This window comes from Somniosus microcephalus, chromosome 3 (genome assembly GCF_052327205.1).
Source record: "Somniosus microcephalus isolate GS21.2 chromosome 3, FLI_Smic_1.0, whole genome shotgun sequence".
Classification (NCBI taxonomy): Eukaryota; Metazoa; Chordata; class Chondrichthyes; order Squaliformes; family Somniosidae; genus Somniosus; species Somniosus microcephalus.
The window spans coordinates 211363549-211380922 of NC_140989.1; the positions used below are offsets into that span (position 1 = coordinate 211363549).

Below are 17374 nucleotides of genomic sequence, written 5' to 3' on the forward strand. Positions count from 1 at the left end.
TCCTTATGTGTCTCGGTGTCAAATTTTGTCGGATAATGCTCCTGTGGAGCGCCTTGGGACGTTTTACTACGTTAAAGGCGCTATATAAATGCAAGTTGTTTTTGTGCTTCGGTCCCCAGTCCCGTTGTGTGGAATGTAGACATTCAGTTGAGCGTTACGGAGAATTTAGGGCATTAAATAAATGAGACAGATATAGGTGCTGCACTTTTTTAATGCATCAAATTTCCTAAGTAATGAGCATAGTTTAGAAAGTGTGTGGACAGGATCTGTGCAAAAACAGATGGTAGAAGCCAGGATTTAGTGTGTGACATGGCGGTCTATACAGGTGCTAGTGCATGGACACATTGAGCACTCATGGGTCGGTATTCACACAACGTAATTTCAAAGTTGCCGGTTGTAGACCAACAGGAAAGCTGTCTCGCTGGGATCTTAGAACTGGACTTGTGCGAAAAGATGGCAGGGTAACATGTTGGAGGGAAGTCTGAAGGTAGGCATTGTGAAACACTTCGAGGAGTATGAAGTCATCAGGACAAGTCAGCTTGGCTTTTATGGTGGTACGGTGATTTTACCCAGGACATACGTCAGGCTCACTGGCCTGTAATTTCTAGTACAGCCCTCTTATCCTGTTGTAAAGTTCGACGTTCCCTTCCCTCCAATCCTTTGATATAAGTCCGAGTCCAATGATTCATATGAACAGGAGTAGGCCATTCAACCCCTCAAACCTGTTCTGCTATTAAGCTAGATCATGGCTGATCCATACCTCAACTCCCTTTTGGTGACTTTCAGAGACCCTACCCTTTCCTTGACTCTTGTTAGTCCGGGTATTTTTGGAAAACCCTTTGATGAGACGTTAAAACCAGGGCCCTGTCTGCCCTCTCAGGTGAACGTAAAGGATCCCATGGCACTATGAGAAGAGCAGGAGAGTACTCCCCGGTTGTCCTGGCCAATATTTATCTCTCAACCAACATCACGAGAAACAGATTCTCTGGTCATTATCACATTGCTGTTTGTCGGAGCTTGCTGTGTGCAATTTGGCTTCTGCATTTCCTACGTTACGATAGTGATTACACTTCAACAGTATTTAATTGGCTGTATAGAGCTTTGGTATGTTCTGAGGTCATGAAAGGCACAATATAAATCCAAGTCTTCTTTCTTTGAAGTTGTTTAAAGCCTTTCACGTTTCCTGCAATCCTGTTCTCATTGTCTAACGGTCTTCATCCTATCCTTATAATCTTACCTGTTTTATCACTGAACCTGAAGATCTATCATTGAGAAATGCCCTCTGTTTCTCCCTGGTTCCTGCCTTAGCTCCCTTGTTGCCCAAATAGGTTTCCTCTTATTCCTGCTGTGTTCCTTCACCAGTGGTATAAATTGCGTTTGTAATCCCTACACCGTGCATGTGAAAGTAAACAACTTCTCTTCCTAGCTTTGTCCCTCTTAACAATCCGCTCCATTGACTGCTTCCTCAATTCGCCCAGGGTCCGCCTTTCTAAAGCTAGGAGTCTTTGTTGCACTCTCCTCCTCCACAGCGAGTCTGATGCCAAACTCAATTCAGGTCACTGTTTCCAAGTTGGGTTTTGTGTAATAAACCGGAGTTTATCCAGACCTCCCCATCTGTGTGCTCCTGAACCAGCTGGTCAAAAAGCAGCCCGCGACCATGTTCAGGAAGTAAATCAGTTCCTCCCACCCGATTCCTGGGAGATTGAAATCCCCCATGACCATATCTTTTCGTGCCCAACAAACCTCCCTAGTCTATCAAACCTCGCTTTGACTCGACCTGTATCAGATCCCAACAACTAGCTTCTTCCCCTTATAATCCCCATCTCCATCCACAGCACCTCTTTGTCCATACTATATTACTTCATTGCTTCACTTACCATCATACCGTTCACATAACAAGCAACACCCACCTCCTGGCCTATCCTCTGTAGTTTGAAATGTACCCACCCATACATCCTTACTGCCCTGTAATCCTTATATTGTCATCATAATCTCCGCAACACTTGTATTTATATACAGTAGCACCTTTAATGTAATAAAACGTCCCAAGGCGCTTCACAGGAGCATTATCAAACAAAATTTGACACCGAGCCACATAGAGATATTAAGACAGGTGACAAAAAGTTTGGTCAAAGAGGTAGGTTTTAAGGAGTGTCTTAAAGGAGGAGAGAGTGGTAGAGAGGCGGAGAGGTTTAGGGAGGGAATTCCAGAGCTCAGGGCCTAGGCAGCTGAAGACATGGCTGCCAATGGTGGAGCGATTAAAATCAGGGATGTGCAAGAGGCCAGAATTAGAGGAATGCAGAGATCTTGTAGGGCTGGAGGAGATTACAGAGATAGGGATATGCGAGGCCATGGAGGGATTTGAAAACAAGAATAAGAATTTTAAAATCGAGGCGTTGCTTAACCGGGAGCCAATATAGGTCAGCGAGCGCAGGGGTGATGGGTGAACGGGACCTGGTGTGAGTTACGTCATGGGCAGCAGAGTTTTGGGTGAGCTCAAGTTTATGGAGGGTGGAAGATAGGAGGCCGGCCAGAAGAGCATTGGAATAGTCGAACTCAACCTTGTTTGACGCCATTAGGAACCATAGGTGGTGATGAGATCGAATCGAATACTTTGGTCACCTTAACAACACTTAATTGCTGCGACTGGCAAGTGGTGACTGGGCAAAGATGGAAGGTGTCACTGGGAGAGCCCCGCCACATACCTATACGCGGGCGTCCCAAGACCAATGGTCATTCACCATTGATCTTAGAACGACAGTGCCATTCGTATCCTCCTCAAATGAGCTCTCTCCAGCTTAGGAATAAACACACCCCGAGTTAAAATACTGTGTAAAAATTAAAACATTTAAATTTGTGTTTTTGTTTTATTTTAGTTGTGTCAAGTAATTAAACTAGTCCTTTTACTTAAGTAGCTCTATTACTGTAATAATATTAGTGTTGCAGTGTGTGAGCAAACAACTTACAAAATTGGCTAGCCCAGGCAAACTGGAAGTTCCCTGCACCCGTCTGAAGTCTATGTCGTGTGTGAATCTCTCACTAAGGCAGTAATGGCACTAATTAAAGGGAAGGTTGCAGTCTGGTGTGTCGCTGAATATGGTGTCCATTACAGTCCAGTGCGTATTAGTTTTTACAGTCTCTATTAATGAGGCATTAAATACAATCCTGATTAATAATCAGTGCAGTCCTATATCTGTGTGCCATGTGCATTGTGGAGCCTGGATAGTTCAGTCAGTAGAGCATCAGACTTTTAATCTGAGGGTCCACTGTTTGAGTCCCTCTTCGGGAGCTGTTCTTAATTTTAAAAATGTGTTTTTTTTTAAAAATAATTGGCAAAACAACCAGGGGGGAGATGAGAATTTTTTTTTGATGCAGCAGGTTGCTATGATCTGGAATATACTGCCTGAAAGGGCGGTGGAAGCAGATTCAGTAGTAACTTTGGAAAGGGAATTGGATAAATACTTGGAAAGGAGAAATTTGCAGGGCTATGGGGAAAGGGCAGGGGAGTGGGATTAATTGGATAGCTCTATCAAAAAGTTGGCACGATGGTCCGAATGGCCTCCTTCTGTGCTGTAAGATTCTATGTTTTACTGTCTCCTCTGCTTCCTGCTCTACACTGGCGCTGATGTGATGCATCCATGACCTGCAACTTCAAATTAAGATATGTCTATCGCATTATCACTCATGCAAATTAAAGAAAGTAGTGTCTACTGGTAATTGAGTTATCCTGTAACTCCAATTAACAAACTTTGGGTTAAGAGGAGTGGATTGTATAAAGGAGCCAGTCTCTCTCCAATTAAGCGAGTGTCATAAGAAATAAGAAATTGGCCCCTTGAGCCTGCTCCGTCATTCAATAAGATCGTGGCTGATCTTGGGCTCAAAGCCACTTCCCCACCCGCTCCCCATAACCCTTCACTCCCTTATCTTGTAAAAATCTGTCTATCTCCACCTTAAATGTATTTAATGACCCAGCCTCCACAGCTCTCTGGGACAGAGAATTCCACAGATTTACGACCCTCTGAGACATCTCAGTTCTAAAAGGGCGACCCTTTATTCTGAAACTATGCCCCCGAGTTCTAGATTTCCCCATGAGGGGAAAGATCCTCTCTGCATCAACCTTGTCGAGCCCCCTCAGTATCTTATGTTTCAATAAGATCACCTCTCATTCTTCTAAATTCCAATGAGTATAGGCCCAACCTGCTCAACCTTTCTTCATAAGTCAACCCCCCTCGTCTCTGGAATTAACTTAGTGAATCGTCTCTGAACTGCCTCCAATGCAAGTATATCCTTCCTTAAATAAGGAGACCAAAACTGTACGCAGTACTCCAGGTGTGGTCTCACCAATACCCTGTACAGTTGTAGCAGGACTTCCCTGCTTTTATACTCCAACCCCCTTGCAATAAAGGCCAACATTCCATTTGCCTTTTTGATTACTTGCTGTACCTGCATGCTAACTTTTTGTGTTTCATGCACAAGGACCCCCAGGTCCCTCTGAACTGTAGCATTTTGTAATCTCTCTCCATTTAAATAATTATTCAGAACTTCATGTCTCCACGGGGTACTCACCCGTAGGCCCGATGGAAGTGCCGGTTTCCTGCATGCGCAGGAAACCGGCACTTCCGTTCCTCTGAACGAAGAGGTTCAGAGGTCGAACGCGTGCGTGGGGGAGGCTGCGCGTGCGCATCAAACTTACGTTTTTTTTACAGGTTTCTCTGTGAACGTAAGCCTGCAGAAGTTGGAAATGTAAAAAGCAGGCGTAAGGCCTGCTTTTTACAAGGTAAGTGGTCAATTAATTAAAATTAAAACATTTTTTCCACAGGTTTATTATTTTTAAATACTTTAAAGCAAGGTAAGTTTATTTTTAGCCCCGTTAGAAAATAAAATTATTTTTTTCAAAAATTTGAATTATTGTTTAAAATAGTTATTTCATGTAATTTATAGTTTATTTAAAAAATGTGATTTAAAAAAAAAAATTATTTGAAGGTTTAGTGCTATTTTGGGGCCGTAGTATTTATAAGTCTTGACAGCACTTCCTGTCAGACTTATGAATGGAGCATTCCCTGCTCCGATTGGCTGCCCATGGCCCACGTGATCCCAGGGGACGCATCGAACTAACTGCGCCCCTGGGATACGCAAGCACTGCGCGCCGGCAGCTGGACCAGGCCCTGGATCGGAATTCCACGGGGCCCTACAGCTCAACTGCCGGCGCGCTAGGTAAGTGCAGGTCGGGGGCTTGCACCCGCGGGAAGCCCCCGACCCGAATTTCTGGGCCATTAATTTGCTTTTTTATTTTTCCTGCCAAAGTGGATAACCTCGCACTTTCCCACATTGTACTCCATCTGCCAAATGTTTGCCCACTCACCTAGCCTGTCTATACCCCTTTGCAAATTCTTTGAGTCCTCTGTGCAACTTGCTTTCCCACCCATCTTTGTATCATCTGCAAACTTGGCTACATTACACTAGGTCCCTTCATCCAGGTTATTAATATAGATTGTAAATAGTTGAGGCCCCAAGCACTGATCCCTGTGGCATCCCACTAGTTACCGTTTGCCAACCAGAAAATGACCCATTTATCCCAACTCTCTGCTTTCTGTTAGTTAGCCAATTCTCTATCCATGCTAATATATTACCCCCAACTCAGTGAGCTCTTATCTTATGCAGTAACCTTTTATGTGGCACCTTATTGAATGCCTTCTGGAAATTCAAATACACCACATCCACTGGCTCACCTTTGTCCACCCTGCTTGTTACATCCTCAAAGAACTCCAGCAAATTTATTAAACATGATTTCCCTTTCATAAAACCATGCTGACTCTGCTTGACTGCATTATGATTTTCTAAATGCCCTGCTGCTTCCGTAATGAAGGACTCCAGCATTTTCCCAACGACAGACGTAAGGCTAACTGGTCTATAGTTTCCTGCTTTCTGTCTCCCTCCTTTCTTAAATAGGGGTGTTAGATTTGCGGTTTTCCAATCTGCTGTGACCTCTCCAGAGTCCAGGGAATTTTGGTATATTGCAACCAATGCATCCACTATCTCTGCAGCCACTTCTTTTAAGACCCTGGGATGCAGGCCATCTGGTCCAGGGGACTTGTCGTCTTTTAGTCCCATTATTTTACCAAGTACATTTTACTTAGTGATAATGTCTTTAGTTCCCCCCTCCCTGTGGCCCCTTGATTATCCATTATTGGGATGTTGTTAGTGTCTTCTACCGTGAAGACAGATACAAAATATTTGTTCAGAGTCTCTGCCATTTCCCTGTTCCCCATTATTAATTCCCCAGTCTCATCCTCTAAGGGACTAATGTTTACTTTAGCTACTCTCTTCCTTTTTATATACCTGTAGAAGCTCTTACTATCTGTTTTAATATTTCTTGCCAGTTTACTTTCATAATTCACCTTTTTTTTGTCATCCTTTGCTGGTTTTTAAAAATTTCCCAATCCTCTGGCCTCCCACCAATCTTGGCAACATTGTATGCCTTCGTTTTCAATTTGATACCATCCTTTACTTCCTTAGTTAGCCAAGGATGGTCCGTCAATCTCTTAAAATCTTTCTTTCGCACTGGAATATATTTTTGTTGAGAGTTATTAAATGTCCGCCACTGCATTTCAACTGTCTTACCCTTTAATTTATTTTTCCAGTCCACTTTAGCCAGTTCTGCCCTCATGCCATTGTAATTACCTTTGTTTAAGATCAGGACACTGGTTTGAGATACAACTTTCTCACCCTCCAACTGAATTTGAAATTCAACCATGCTATGATCACTCTTTCCTAGAGGATCGTTTACTATGAGATAATTTATTAATTCTGTCTCCTTACACAGTACCAGATCCAAGATAGCCTGCTCCCTGGTTGGTTAGATTACATACTGTTCTAGGAAACCATCCCGGATACACTCTGTGAACTCTTCCTCAAGGCTACCATGGCCAATTTGATTTGTCCAATCAATATGGAGATTAAAATCACCCATGATTATTACCGTATCTTTTTTACAGGCCTCCATTATTTGTTGATTTATACTCTATCCAACAGTATTGCTACTGTTCGGGGGCCTGTAGACTACGCCCACCAGAGACTTTTTCCTCTTATTTTCTATCTCCACCCAAACCGATTCTACATCTTGATCTTCTGAGCCAATATCACATCTCACCACTGCACTGATCCCATCCTTTACCAACAAAGCCACCCCACCTCCCTTTCCTTTCTGTCTATCCTTCCGAATTGTCAAATACCCTGGAATATTCAGTTCCCAGCCCTGGTCACCTTGCACCCACGTATGGCAATCAAATTATACCCATTTGTATCTATTTGTGCCGTCAACTCATCTATCTTGTTACGAATGCTGCGTGCATTCAGATATAGAGCTTTTAACTTTGTCTTTTTACCATTTCTTCCTGTTTTGGCCCCATTTTCTGTTGCACTCTTATTTTTAAACATTCTGTCCCTTCCTGTCACACTCTGGTTATTATTTCCCCCATCTCTATCCTGCTCTATTGTTAGCTCATTTCTCATTGACTTTTTAAATTTCTGCTCACCTGGACCCTCCCCCCACTATTTAGTTTAAAGCCCTCTCTACAGCCCTAGTTATTCAATTCGCCAGGACTCTAGCCCCAGCATGGTTCAAGTGAAGCCCATCCAAACGGAACAGCTCCCTCTTATCCCAGTACTGGTGCCAGTGCCCCAGAAAACGAAACCCATTTCTCCCACACCAGTCTTTGAGCCACTCGTTCATTTCTCTGATCTTATTTACCCTATGCAAATTCGCTCGTGGCTCCCTTTGCCAAAACCAATCAGCCCACAACTGACGTGAGCAAAGCATGGCAATTACAACTTGCGGCATTAAAGGGGCACAGGGAGTCAAACCCAGCTGCCCTGTAACAGAATAATATGGCACAAGCCTATAAAACCGCGCAACAGCCAACTCACTGAGCAATTCCACGGGAGATCGCTAGCAGTATTGATTAATTATTGCATCAATAACATTGTGTCTTTGGTTTTTTCTTACCAGTGAGAACACTGTTCCTCACTTAACAATGTACTCTCAGTGGTGTAATACTGTTTGTCGGTCTTTTGCTCCAGTGTTCTATATGACTGACTAAACTGTCCATTATCACTGTGTTTGCTAATCAGGTTTAGCCCGTCTGGCAGCGTCGTTTGCACCGTGTCTGAGCGCCACAGAGCGAGGAGCGAGTCTCCGGGCAAAAACGAGGAGCAGAAGCAGCCCAACTCACAGGTATCTCCGTCAATAGCAGTGAAACAATCATCTTATTCCAGAGATATTTTTCCCCCCACTTCTCTTTTTGCTTGCATTTCCCCAAATTGTAGGACAACCCCACCGAGATCGGGATGTGGGCAGGATATCCGCAGAGATGTGGTCTTTGTTGGTGTCAGTACCACGTTGTGCTATTGTACTCCTGGTGTGGTGTGTTGGTTGCTGACTGCCTCATGGTGAATTGTACCCGTTATGTGATATGTTTTAGGAACATAGAATTGCTAGATGAAAAAAGACCAAGGTCCATCTAGTTGGTCTGCGACCATCCTGGTAATCGCCTGATACTATGATAATGGAGTTGTTGACTAATTGTAACATTCAATCTCCATCAATTAGTCTACAAAAGACCCAGACATAAGAACATAAGAATTAGGAGCAGGAGTAGGCTTGCAGCCCTTCGAGCCTGCTCTGCCATTCAACAAGATAATGATTCAACCTCAACTCCACTTTCCCGCACGCGTTCGACCTGTGAACCCCGTCCTTTAAGAGAACGGAAGTTCTGGTTTCCCGCGCATGCGCAGTGCATGCACAAAACCGGCACTTTCGTTGGGCCTACGCGTGAGCATACTCACCCGTGGGGACCCAAAGTTCTGGCCCATTACCCCCAGCCCCATGAGCCCGTATCTTGTGTAGCAACCTTTTATGTGGCACCTTATCGAATGCCTTTTGGAAATCCAAATATACTACATCCACTGGTTCCCCTTTATCTACCCTGCTAGTTACATCCTCAAAAAACTCTAATAAATTTGTTAAACACAATTTTCCTTTCATAAAACCATGTTGACTCTGCCTAATCATACTATAATTTTCTAAGTGCCCCATTACCACTTTCCAGCATTTTCCCAATGACTGAGGCAAGGAAAACCCCCAGTAGTGGAGAGCTTTGGGAACCATAGGTCCAAAGTCAGCTGTTCCTCCCGAGCACTTCACTCTCAATATAATTAACCCCACTTGATTGGCACCCCATCCACCACTTTAAACATTCACTCCTTCCACCACCGGCGTACCGTGTCTGCAGTGTGTACCATCTACAAGATGCACTGTAGCAACTCGCCAAGGCTTCTTCGACAGCACCTCCCAAACCCGCAACTTCTACCACCTAGAAGGACAAGGGCAGCAGGTGCATGGGAACACCACCACCTCCAAGTTCCCCTTCAAGTCACACACCATCCTGACTTGGAAATATATCGTCGCTGGGTCAAAATCCTGGAGCTCCCTCCCTAACAGCACTGTGAGAGTACCTTCACCACATGGACTGCAGTGGTTCAAGAATGTGGCTCACCACCACCTTCTCGAGGGCAGTTAGGGATGGGCAATAAATGCTGGTCTTGCCAGTAACGCCCACATCCCATGAATGAATAAAACACTTACCACATGTCCTGTCTCAAATTACCGATATACCGTATCCCAAAATGTTATTTTCTGAAAGAAATCTTATTTGTATTTGAATGAATCAATACTAACTGCTTCCACCAAGGACCCCGTCCCACAGATTGACCACTCACTCACTGAAATACTGTTTCCGCAGATTTGTTTTGAATTTTCACAATGTCCAACAGATGACCTCACTGTTTCGGCCTTAACTGCATAGAGAGAGTGACTTTACCGGTTTCTGTATCTTTCGAGTACACTCTGACAAACTGTTGAAAACCATGCTCCTTTATACACCTTATTTCGACTACAACAAAAGAAAATGTCAAAATGATGAATCTATTTCCCACATCCTTTGTAAACAGTTTGCAATTGTTTACCTCAGAACCATTTCCCCAACACGAGACTTCCTGATGTAACATTTTCTAGCATCTTTGACCAATTGTTATCTGTATCTAATGGACACCTACTCCCCATGTTTATTACCCTAAAACTAAACATTAACAATTTATGGGTGATATCATCACTAACACTTACTCCCTTACTCAAGCACTTTACATTTCAGAAAACAAGCAATGCCTTCTCCTCACGGCACTTCAGTGTCATCCTGTTTATATAGGAAAGTCTGACAATGCATTCCTTTTACGACATTTCCAGGAAAACCTGTTGCTTTAAGATACAAAGTAGTTTGGCTGTTAAACTTTTAACTTTAACGATGTCCAACAGGTGACCTCACTATTTCGGCTCAATATTGAGCTTGTAATACATCCCAACATCTGATTTGCTTTACTCACTGCCGCTGAGTATTGTTGCAATAGCTTCAATTTATTGTCATTCAGGAACCCCCAGATCGCTTTCATTTTCCATCCACATTATTTTCTTTCCAGTTTCCCTTCCTGGATTTTTTTGTCCCCATGTGAAGCACTTTGCGTTTCTCCACATTGAATTTCATCTGCCACCAGTCTGCCCAATTCCTGAGTATATTCGAATCCAGCAGGAGCTTATCCTATTCAGCTCTGGAGCCTACCACCTTCATTATCACTCTGGTGTCAATATCGTGTCTATGCAATGTTTAGACCAGTGTGCAAGAAGAAGACAGCCCTAGAGTAGTGTCTGGTTGCCCCAGTCTGCTCAGTGGCCGTCAGCTACCCTTGAAGTCATTGAAGTTAGAATGGAGCTGACTGTACAACCGCCTGCAGGTAGTACAAGGCACCGTAGTGTTTGTGGCACTGCACTCCTGCTTACTGTTCTCGGTACAAAGCTCAGCTATCAGCTACTCTTACACACTTAGTGTGGCTGCCGCGTTTCCTACATTACAACAGTGACTACACTTCAGAAGTGCTTCATTGGCTGTGAAGCGCTTTGCGACATCCTGAGGTCGTGAAAAGTGTTGTATAAATGAAAGTCTTTCTTTTCTTTCTTTGTAGCTCTTGGTTATGCAGAGTTTTTTTGGTGAGAACCTATTGTAACCAAAATGTATTACAAATAACTCCCTGGGTTCTGAATACTGCAGTGGGTCTAGGACTAACACTGGCAGCAGATAGTGTGGCACCCCGTCATGGGGGAGGTGAAGAGTAGTAAACGAAAGAAAGAATGAACTTGGGGGTTAAATTGGATAGCCGCCAAAAACGGGCACGGAGATCGCGATACGCGATTAACCTGCATCAGTTGAGTGGAATGCAGGCCACAACTTTGTGCTGCCTGCTAATTATAATGATTTCTGCATGCAGCCAGCAATCCCCACGCTATTTATTGGCTGCATGCAGCAGCAGGGGGCCCAATAACGTTGCTAACTTGCACTACTTAAAGCTAGCCTGCACCTCTTAAAGGGGTGAGGTGCATTGTGGCTGGAGCAGCTGTTGGGAGTCGTTCTACAATTGAATCTGACCTGGGAAAGAGTGAAGAATGGCTGACCATGGAGGAAAGCAGGCACCCAGGTTTTTGGATGCTGCACTGGAGTTCTTGGTGGAGGAAGTGGAAAGGAGGAGAGATGTCCTGTATCCTCGGGGGCAGGAGGGCCTCCAGACACACAATGAGAAGGCAGTGGGAACAGATAGCGGCAGAGGTCAATGTCAGGAGTATTGTCCCAAGGACCTGGATGCAATGCCAGAAATTGTTTAATGATCTCACACGAGTGGTCAAGGTCAGTGAATGCATCTTCCAATGCCATATCCTACCAACTGCACCACTAGCCTCAGCCACTGCTTAATTCACCACACCCCCATCACTCACCTACCAACAACCTCCATTAATCAGGACTCAAACCTAACATGCATATGCTTCACGCAACCTCACACACTTAGCACTGCTGCAAGCCTCAAACCCACAACTCACAGCATGTGCACATCGACAGCTATTCAACCATGACAGCCACATCACCCAAACAGATTGCACGACACTCACTGACTCACTTCCCTCTCTCTTGCAGGAGAAGGCGGCGCATAACCGGAGGCAGCAGGCACTAACCGGAGGGGGAGAGGCGCTCCTGCATGTTCTAACCCCCATGGAGGAGATGGTGCTGGCCATTATGGGAAGGACCATCGCTGAGGCCGTGGCCACCGGCGGGGTTGAAGCCATTGAGGATGATGGTATACTCATATCTAATCCTCCTTCCCACATCCCACTTCTCTCTCATCCCACAATCTCTTCTGACTTGCAAGCTGCAGATGGTATAAGCACACACTTCTTGCTTTCTCTGCTCCCCTCACCACAACCCAACCCTTGTCCCTTTTTCATTTCAGATACCCAAGAACTGCAACCTGCCCAAGCAGTGGTGGAAGAGCAAGAAGACAGTGATGATGAAGACACACCGTCACTCGATTTCACAGTCGCAGCCAACAGCTCAGATACTGACACAGTGCGTCATTTAGAGAATAGCACAGAGACAGTTTCAGCACGTGGTGAGACACCGGGCACAAGTGCGCTGCAGCCAGGGCAGGGGGAAAGAAGAGCACAAGAGCCAGCTCGCCGGAGGGCGAGGCCACACACTAGTTCTGCTGCAGAGGAGTCAGATGAGGACTTTGATGGGCCAGGCTACAGAAGAAGGCCGATGGGTGTACACACCCAAATGCTTGGTGTATTGGATAGTCTGCCAGAAAGTCTGCACTCAATGTCAAGGAGCATGGAGGAATCCAGCACCAACTTGGCACAGAGCTTTGCGCAGAACTTGGAGCCCATCCTTTCCAACATGGAATGGTGGCCACCTCCACCAACACACTTGTGGACCCAACCATGATGCAGTATCTGATGATCGATGTCTCAGCTACCATTGCAGCAAAAGCAGCAACGTCTGAGTGCTGCAGTGGAAGCTCGGTCTGCTGCCATCATGGCTCTGGATATCAGTGTTTCAAAGGGGCTTCCAGGGCATCACAGCAGTCCAGCAAACTGTTCTCCAACAGATCAGGAGGATTACAGAGGCGCCGCCTCGGGAGAGTGACGGTCAGTGCTCCCTCTAAGCTGTGCACTTGCGTGGCCGCACAGTAATTTGCAAGGTACCGTGGAGACCGCTCACAAGCTTTTCCATTTGAAATATTGCGCATGCGCAGAAATTTAAAGAGACCGCACATTGAAATAAACAGGCCGTGCACAACAAAGACAATTTAGAGGGAACATTGGTGGCAGTGGCTCCATGGAGCACGAACCTGCTGTCCTCTCTCTGGATGACCGCATTCCTGCTCCCACTCCGCCACTGCCCTTACTGTTGCCTGTCAGCGAGCCAGTCCAGACTGCTGCAGCCCAGGCCGAGATGGTGCAGTCTGAAGCCGGGCCTTCTAGACCGAGAGCTGCTCGAGGTCGCCCTCCAAGGCCATCTGCAGTCTCCTCAATTGAACGTCAGCAGCCTTCCACCAGCCATGCTGCAGCCACTGGGGTAGTACCTCGTAGGAGCACTAGGAGAGGTAAAGGCACACACACTAAGGGAATGCACAAGGGTGATTAGTTTATTTTTGTATGCAATATGGCATGATTTAATTTATAAATTTGGATTGGAATGTATATTTTGTGTTGGCTTTTATTTTTGCATTGTGGGCAAGAGGATGATGTGATAGTCAGTGCCAGATGGAAGGTAAGGAGTGTGATACTGTTGATGAATGGGGAATTGGGGTTGAGGTTACTGGTATCTCTCTTGAATTATTTGTTCAGCCTGGGCAGAAAGGGGCTTTCTAGGTCATCTCCTTCCCCTCCCTCCTTGCCCTCCCTCTTCTAGCATACTGCCACAAATCTTGAGACCAGCTCAGCCAAGTACTGCTGGGCTTCTCCAGAGCGGTCCAAGCAGCAAAATCGTTGTTTCAGAATGCCAGTGGTCTGCTTTATCAGATTTCTTGTTGCAGCATGGCTCTCATTGTATGCCTGCTGCACACATGTGCATGGGTTGCAGACCGGAGGCAGCAGATAGCCCTTGTTTTATTTATTTATTGCCTAGTAGCCACCCTTTGGTTTGCCATGGTGGTTCAAATACAGCTGGTACAGAGGACTGTGCAGAATGAATGCATCGTGACTGCTGCTAGGCATTGACCTGCATGATGCGCTGCCTGTGGTCACACCAGCTGCATGTTGAGGGAGTGGAATTACTTTCGGTTCAGGTACATGGCAGAGTTGACGTGAGGCGCCCGCAAAGCAACGTGCCTGCAGTCAATGGCACCCTGCACCGTGGGGAAGCCTGCAATCCTTGCAAACCCTCGTGCTCGCTCCACCTGCTTCTCTCTGGCAAGAAGGAATGAAATGAAGCTGTCTCTCTTTGAATAAAGAGCCTCGGTGACCTCCGTTATGCAGCAGTGCACTGCAAACTGCGAGATGTTGCTAATAGCTCCAGCAGCAACCTGGAAGGAGCCAGATGCATAAAAGTTCAGACCCACAGTCATCTTGACAGCCACTGGCAATGGTATCCTTGTCCTGCTCAGGTTGTAGTTGTGGCTGCAGTAGGTGGCAGATTTCAGTAATAACCTCCAGTGAAACGCAGACTTCTCAAACATTGGTCGTCACTGAGGTTCAGGTAGGAGATTTGCTCCCTGAACACGCTGGGCGGATATGACCTCCTGCTCAGAGCCCTGCTCCCCCTCCTGCTCCTCCCTCTTCCAGCAGCTTGTCCTGCTCTGCGTGGCCTCTGTTCATTCTTCTAGTCATGCTCAGTGCCAATCGGAAGGCCTAGTCCACCCATGTCAGAGAGCAACTGGTTTGTGCAGAAGCCTTGAAGTCAGCAGAAAAGTACCATTCCCTGTACACTACTGAAACTTTAACCAACTATAGAAAGCACCCAAAACTCGTAGAATTGCAGCAACAGCCAGAAGAAATAAACCAGCAACTAACCTGTATGTAGTTGATGATCCCTTTAAATAGCGCTGGTGGGGGTCCTTCCTGCTGCTTAACATCGTGTTCAGCTGTGCGAGGTTAAGACAAGGCGTAGGCTGGAGCGTGGAGCTCCAAAATGGCAGCGCTGGCGTCAAAGCAGCATTGCACGCTGATTGACGTCATAATCTGCCAGCTCTGCATGCTGCCAGCGGTCGTTAGATGCGCGCCGCACAAACCACTTTACCAATATTGCGTCCAGCGCACTTTGCCTCAGATGTGTGCGCGCACTCCGTAGACACCATATTGGAACCTTAAGGGGCCTTGTAACGCCCAAAAAGCGGGCGCTACCGAGCCCAATTTCACCCCCCTTGCATTTATGCAGCATCTTCCACGACCTCAGGATATCCCAAAGCACTTTACAGCCAATTAAGTACTTTTTGCAGTGTATTCCCTGTTGTAATGTAGGAAACCTGGCAGCCAATTTGAGCACAGCAAGCTCCCACAAACAGCAATGAAATAATGGCCAGATAATCTGTTTTAGTGATGTTGGTTGAGAGATAAATATTAGCCAGGACACCGAGAAGAACTTCGCTGCTCTTCTTCAAAATAGTGTCATGCGATCTTTTATATCCACCTGAGAGGGCAGACGGGGCCTCGTTTTAATGTCTCATCTGAAATATAGTGCAGCGCTACCTCAGTACGGCACTGAGTGTCAGCCTAGATTATGGGCTCAAGTCTCTGCAGTGGGGCTTTAACCCACGACCTTCTGACTCAGGCAAGAGTGCTACCCACTAAGCCACGGCTGACACCATCAAGAGAGAGAGACCAGGGTTTTTGTTGCTGATTGCTGATAGTGCAAGCTGCTGTGAACGTCGGGTGAGGACAGTCAGCTGTGATGCTGCTATTGCCGAATAGCCTCGGTTCACGTGTGAGAACTTGGCACTCGGGTGAGGTACCAGAAGATACCTGGACTCCTGTGGAGCTGGGGAGAAAACTGTTGGGGAAAAGAGGAATGAGGCTGAACAAGGAAACGTGTAAAGTAGATGAAGAAGGAAGGCAGGCACATATGGGCAAAGGGGGAAATCTTAAACCAAACCCCCAGTAAAATGATACAGGCACCAAGGCTGAATTAAAGAAGAAAATGAAAAGATTTCCCAGAGTGATTACATATCTGGCTAGCATCACATCAAATCTCTCGACTAAAACAGAAACACCGAAACAGATGAGACAAGGGGATAGTGGGGTGCGAGGATGGTAAAATAGAATGGTTTTAATTATCTAAAAAAATGTTACTGGATGCATCATCAGATAAGCAAAGAACAGAACTCCTAGTTGTTAGTAGTTGGTAGCACCCTTGCCTTTCAGTCAGAAGGTTCTGGGTTCTAGGCCCACTCCAGAGACTTGAGCACAAAAATCTAGGCTGACACTCCAGTGCAGTGCTGAGGAAGTGCTGCACTGTCAGAGATGCCATCTTTCAGATGAGATGTTAAACCAAGACCTGCTCAAGTGGACGTAAAAAATCCCACGGCACTATTCAAAGAAAAGCAGGGAAGTTTTCACCGGTGTCCTGCCAATATTTATCCTGAAATCAACATCACTAAAACAGATTATCTGGTCATTATCACATTGCTATTTGTGGGAGCTTGTTGTGCGCAAATTGGCTGCCGCGTTTCCTACATTACAACAGTGACTACACTTCAAAAGTACTTCATTGGCTGTAAAGCACTTTGGGACGTCCTGAGGTCATGAAAGGCGCTATATAAATACAAGACTTTCTTTTTTCTTTCCTACAAGAAGCAACACCAGATCTACATCAGAAGTCCTTAATTGCACCTAGATGCTTACCGGGGACTGCGTGATAAACGCAAGCACATTCATAGAATCCTACAGCACAGAAGGAGGCCATTCAGCCCATCGTGCCTGTGCCGGCTCTTTGAAAGAGCTATCCAATTAAGTCCCACTCCCCTGCTCTTTCCCCATACCATGCAAATTTTTCCCCTTAAGGTATTTATCCCTTTTGAAAGTTACTATTGAATCTGCTTCCACCGTCCGTGCAGGCAGTGCGTTCCAGATCACAACTCGCTGCGTAAAGAAAATTGCTCATCTCCCCTCTGGTTCTTTTGCATTCTGTACACTTGACCACTTCTCTTTCCATGCATGTTTTGCTGATTTGCCCTTTTGCTGTGCCTTGTTTAGCTGTAGACCTAACTCCTTCACCTTTCCTCACTCCACACTGTAGCTTCAAATCACCTTGACTCCACTTTCATTTGTGCGCTCCTGATCCGCGTGGGTCTACAAATACCCACAGCCGCCTTCAGTGCCAAGTCTTAGAGCAGCAGGTTGTTAAATCTCAAGAGTTTAATAACCTTGCTTGTATAACAATTAAAAGAGTACACAGGAGACAGAGTTCAGTTCACAGCCATCACTTTCCAGAATCTTCTCAAC

At 45.7% G+C, this 17374-nt stretch overlaps 1 protein-coding gene across 1 annotated transcript in view; it reads left to right on the forward strand.

Moving 5' to 3' along the window:
• zbtb37 (zinc finger and BTB domain containing 37) overlaps positions 1–17374 on the forward strand; it is a 56707-nt gene that overhangs the window by 16037 nt on the left and 23296 nt on the right. The window contains exon 4 of the mRNA XM_085982139.1: positions 8131–8233. Coding sequence (XP_085838265.1) covers positions 8131–8233 — 103 coding nt within the window. The remainder of the gene's footprint in view (positions 1–8130; positions 8234–17374) is intronic.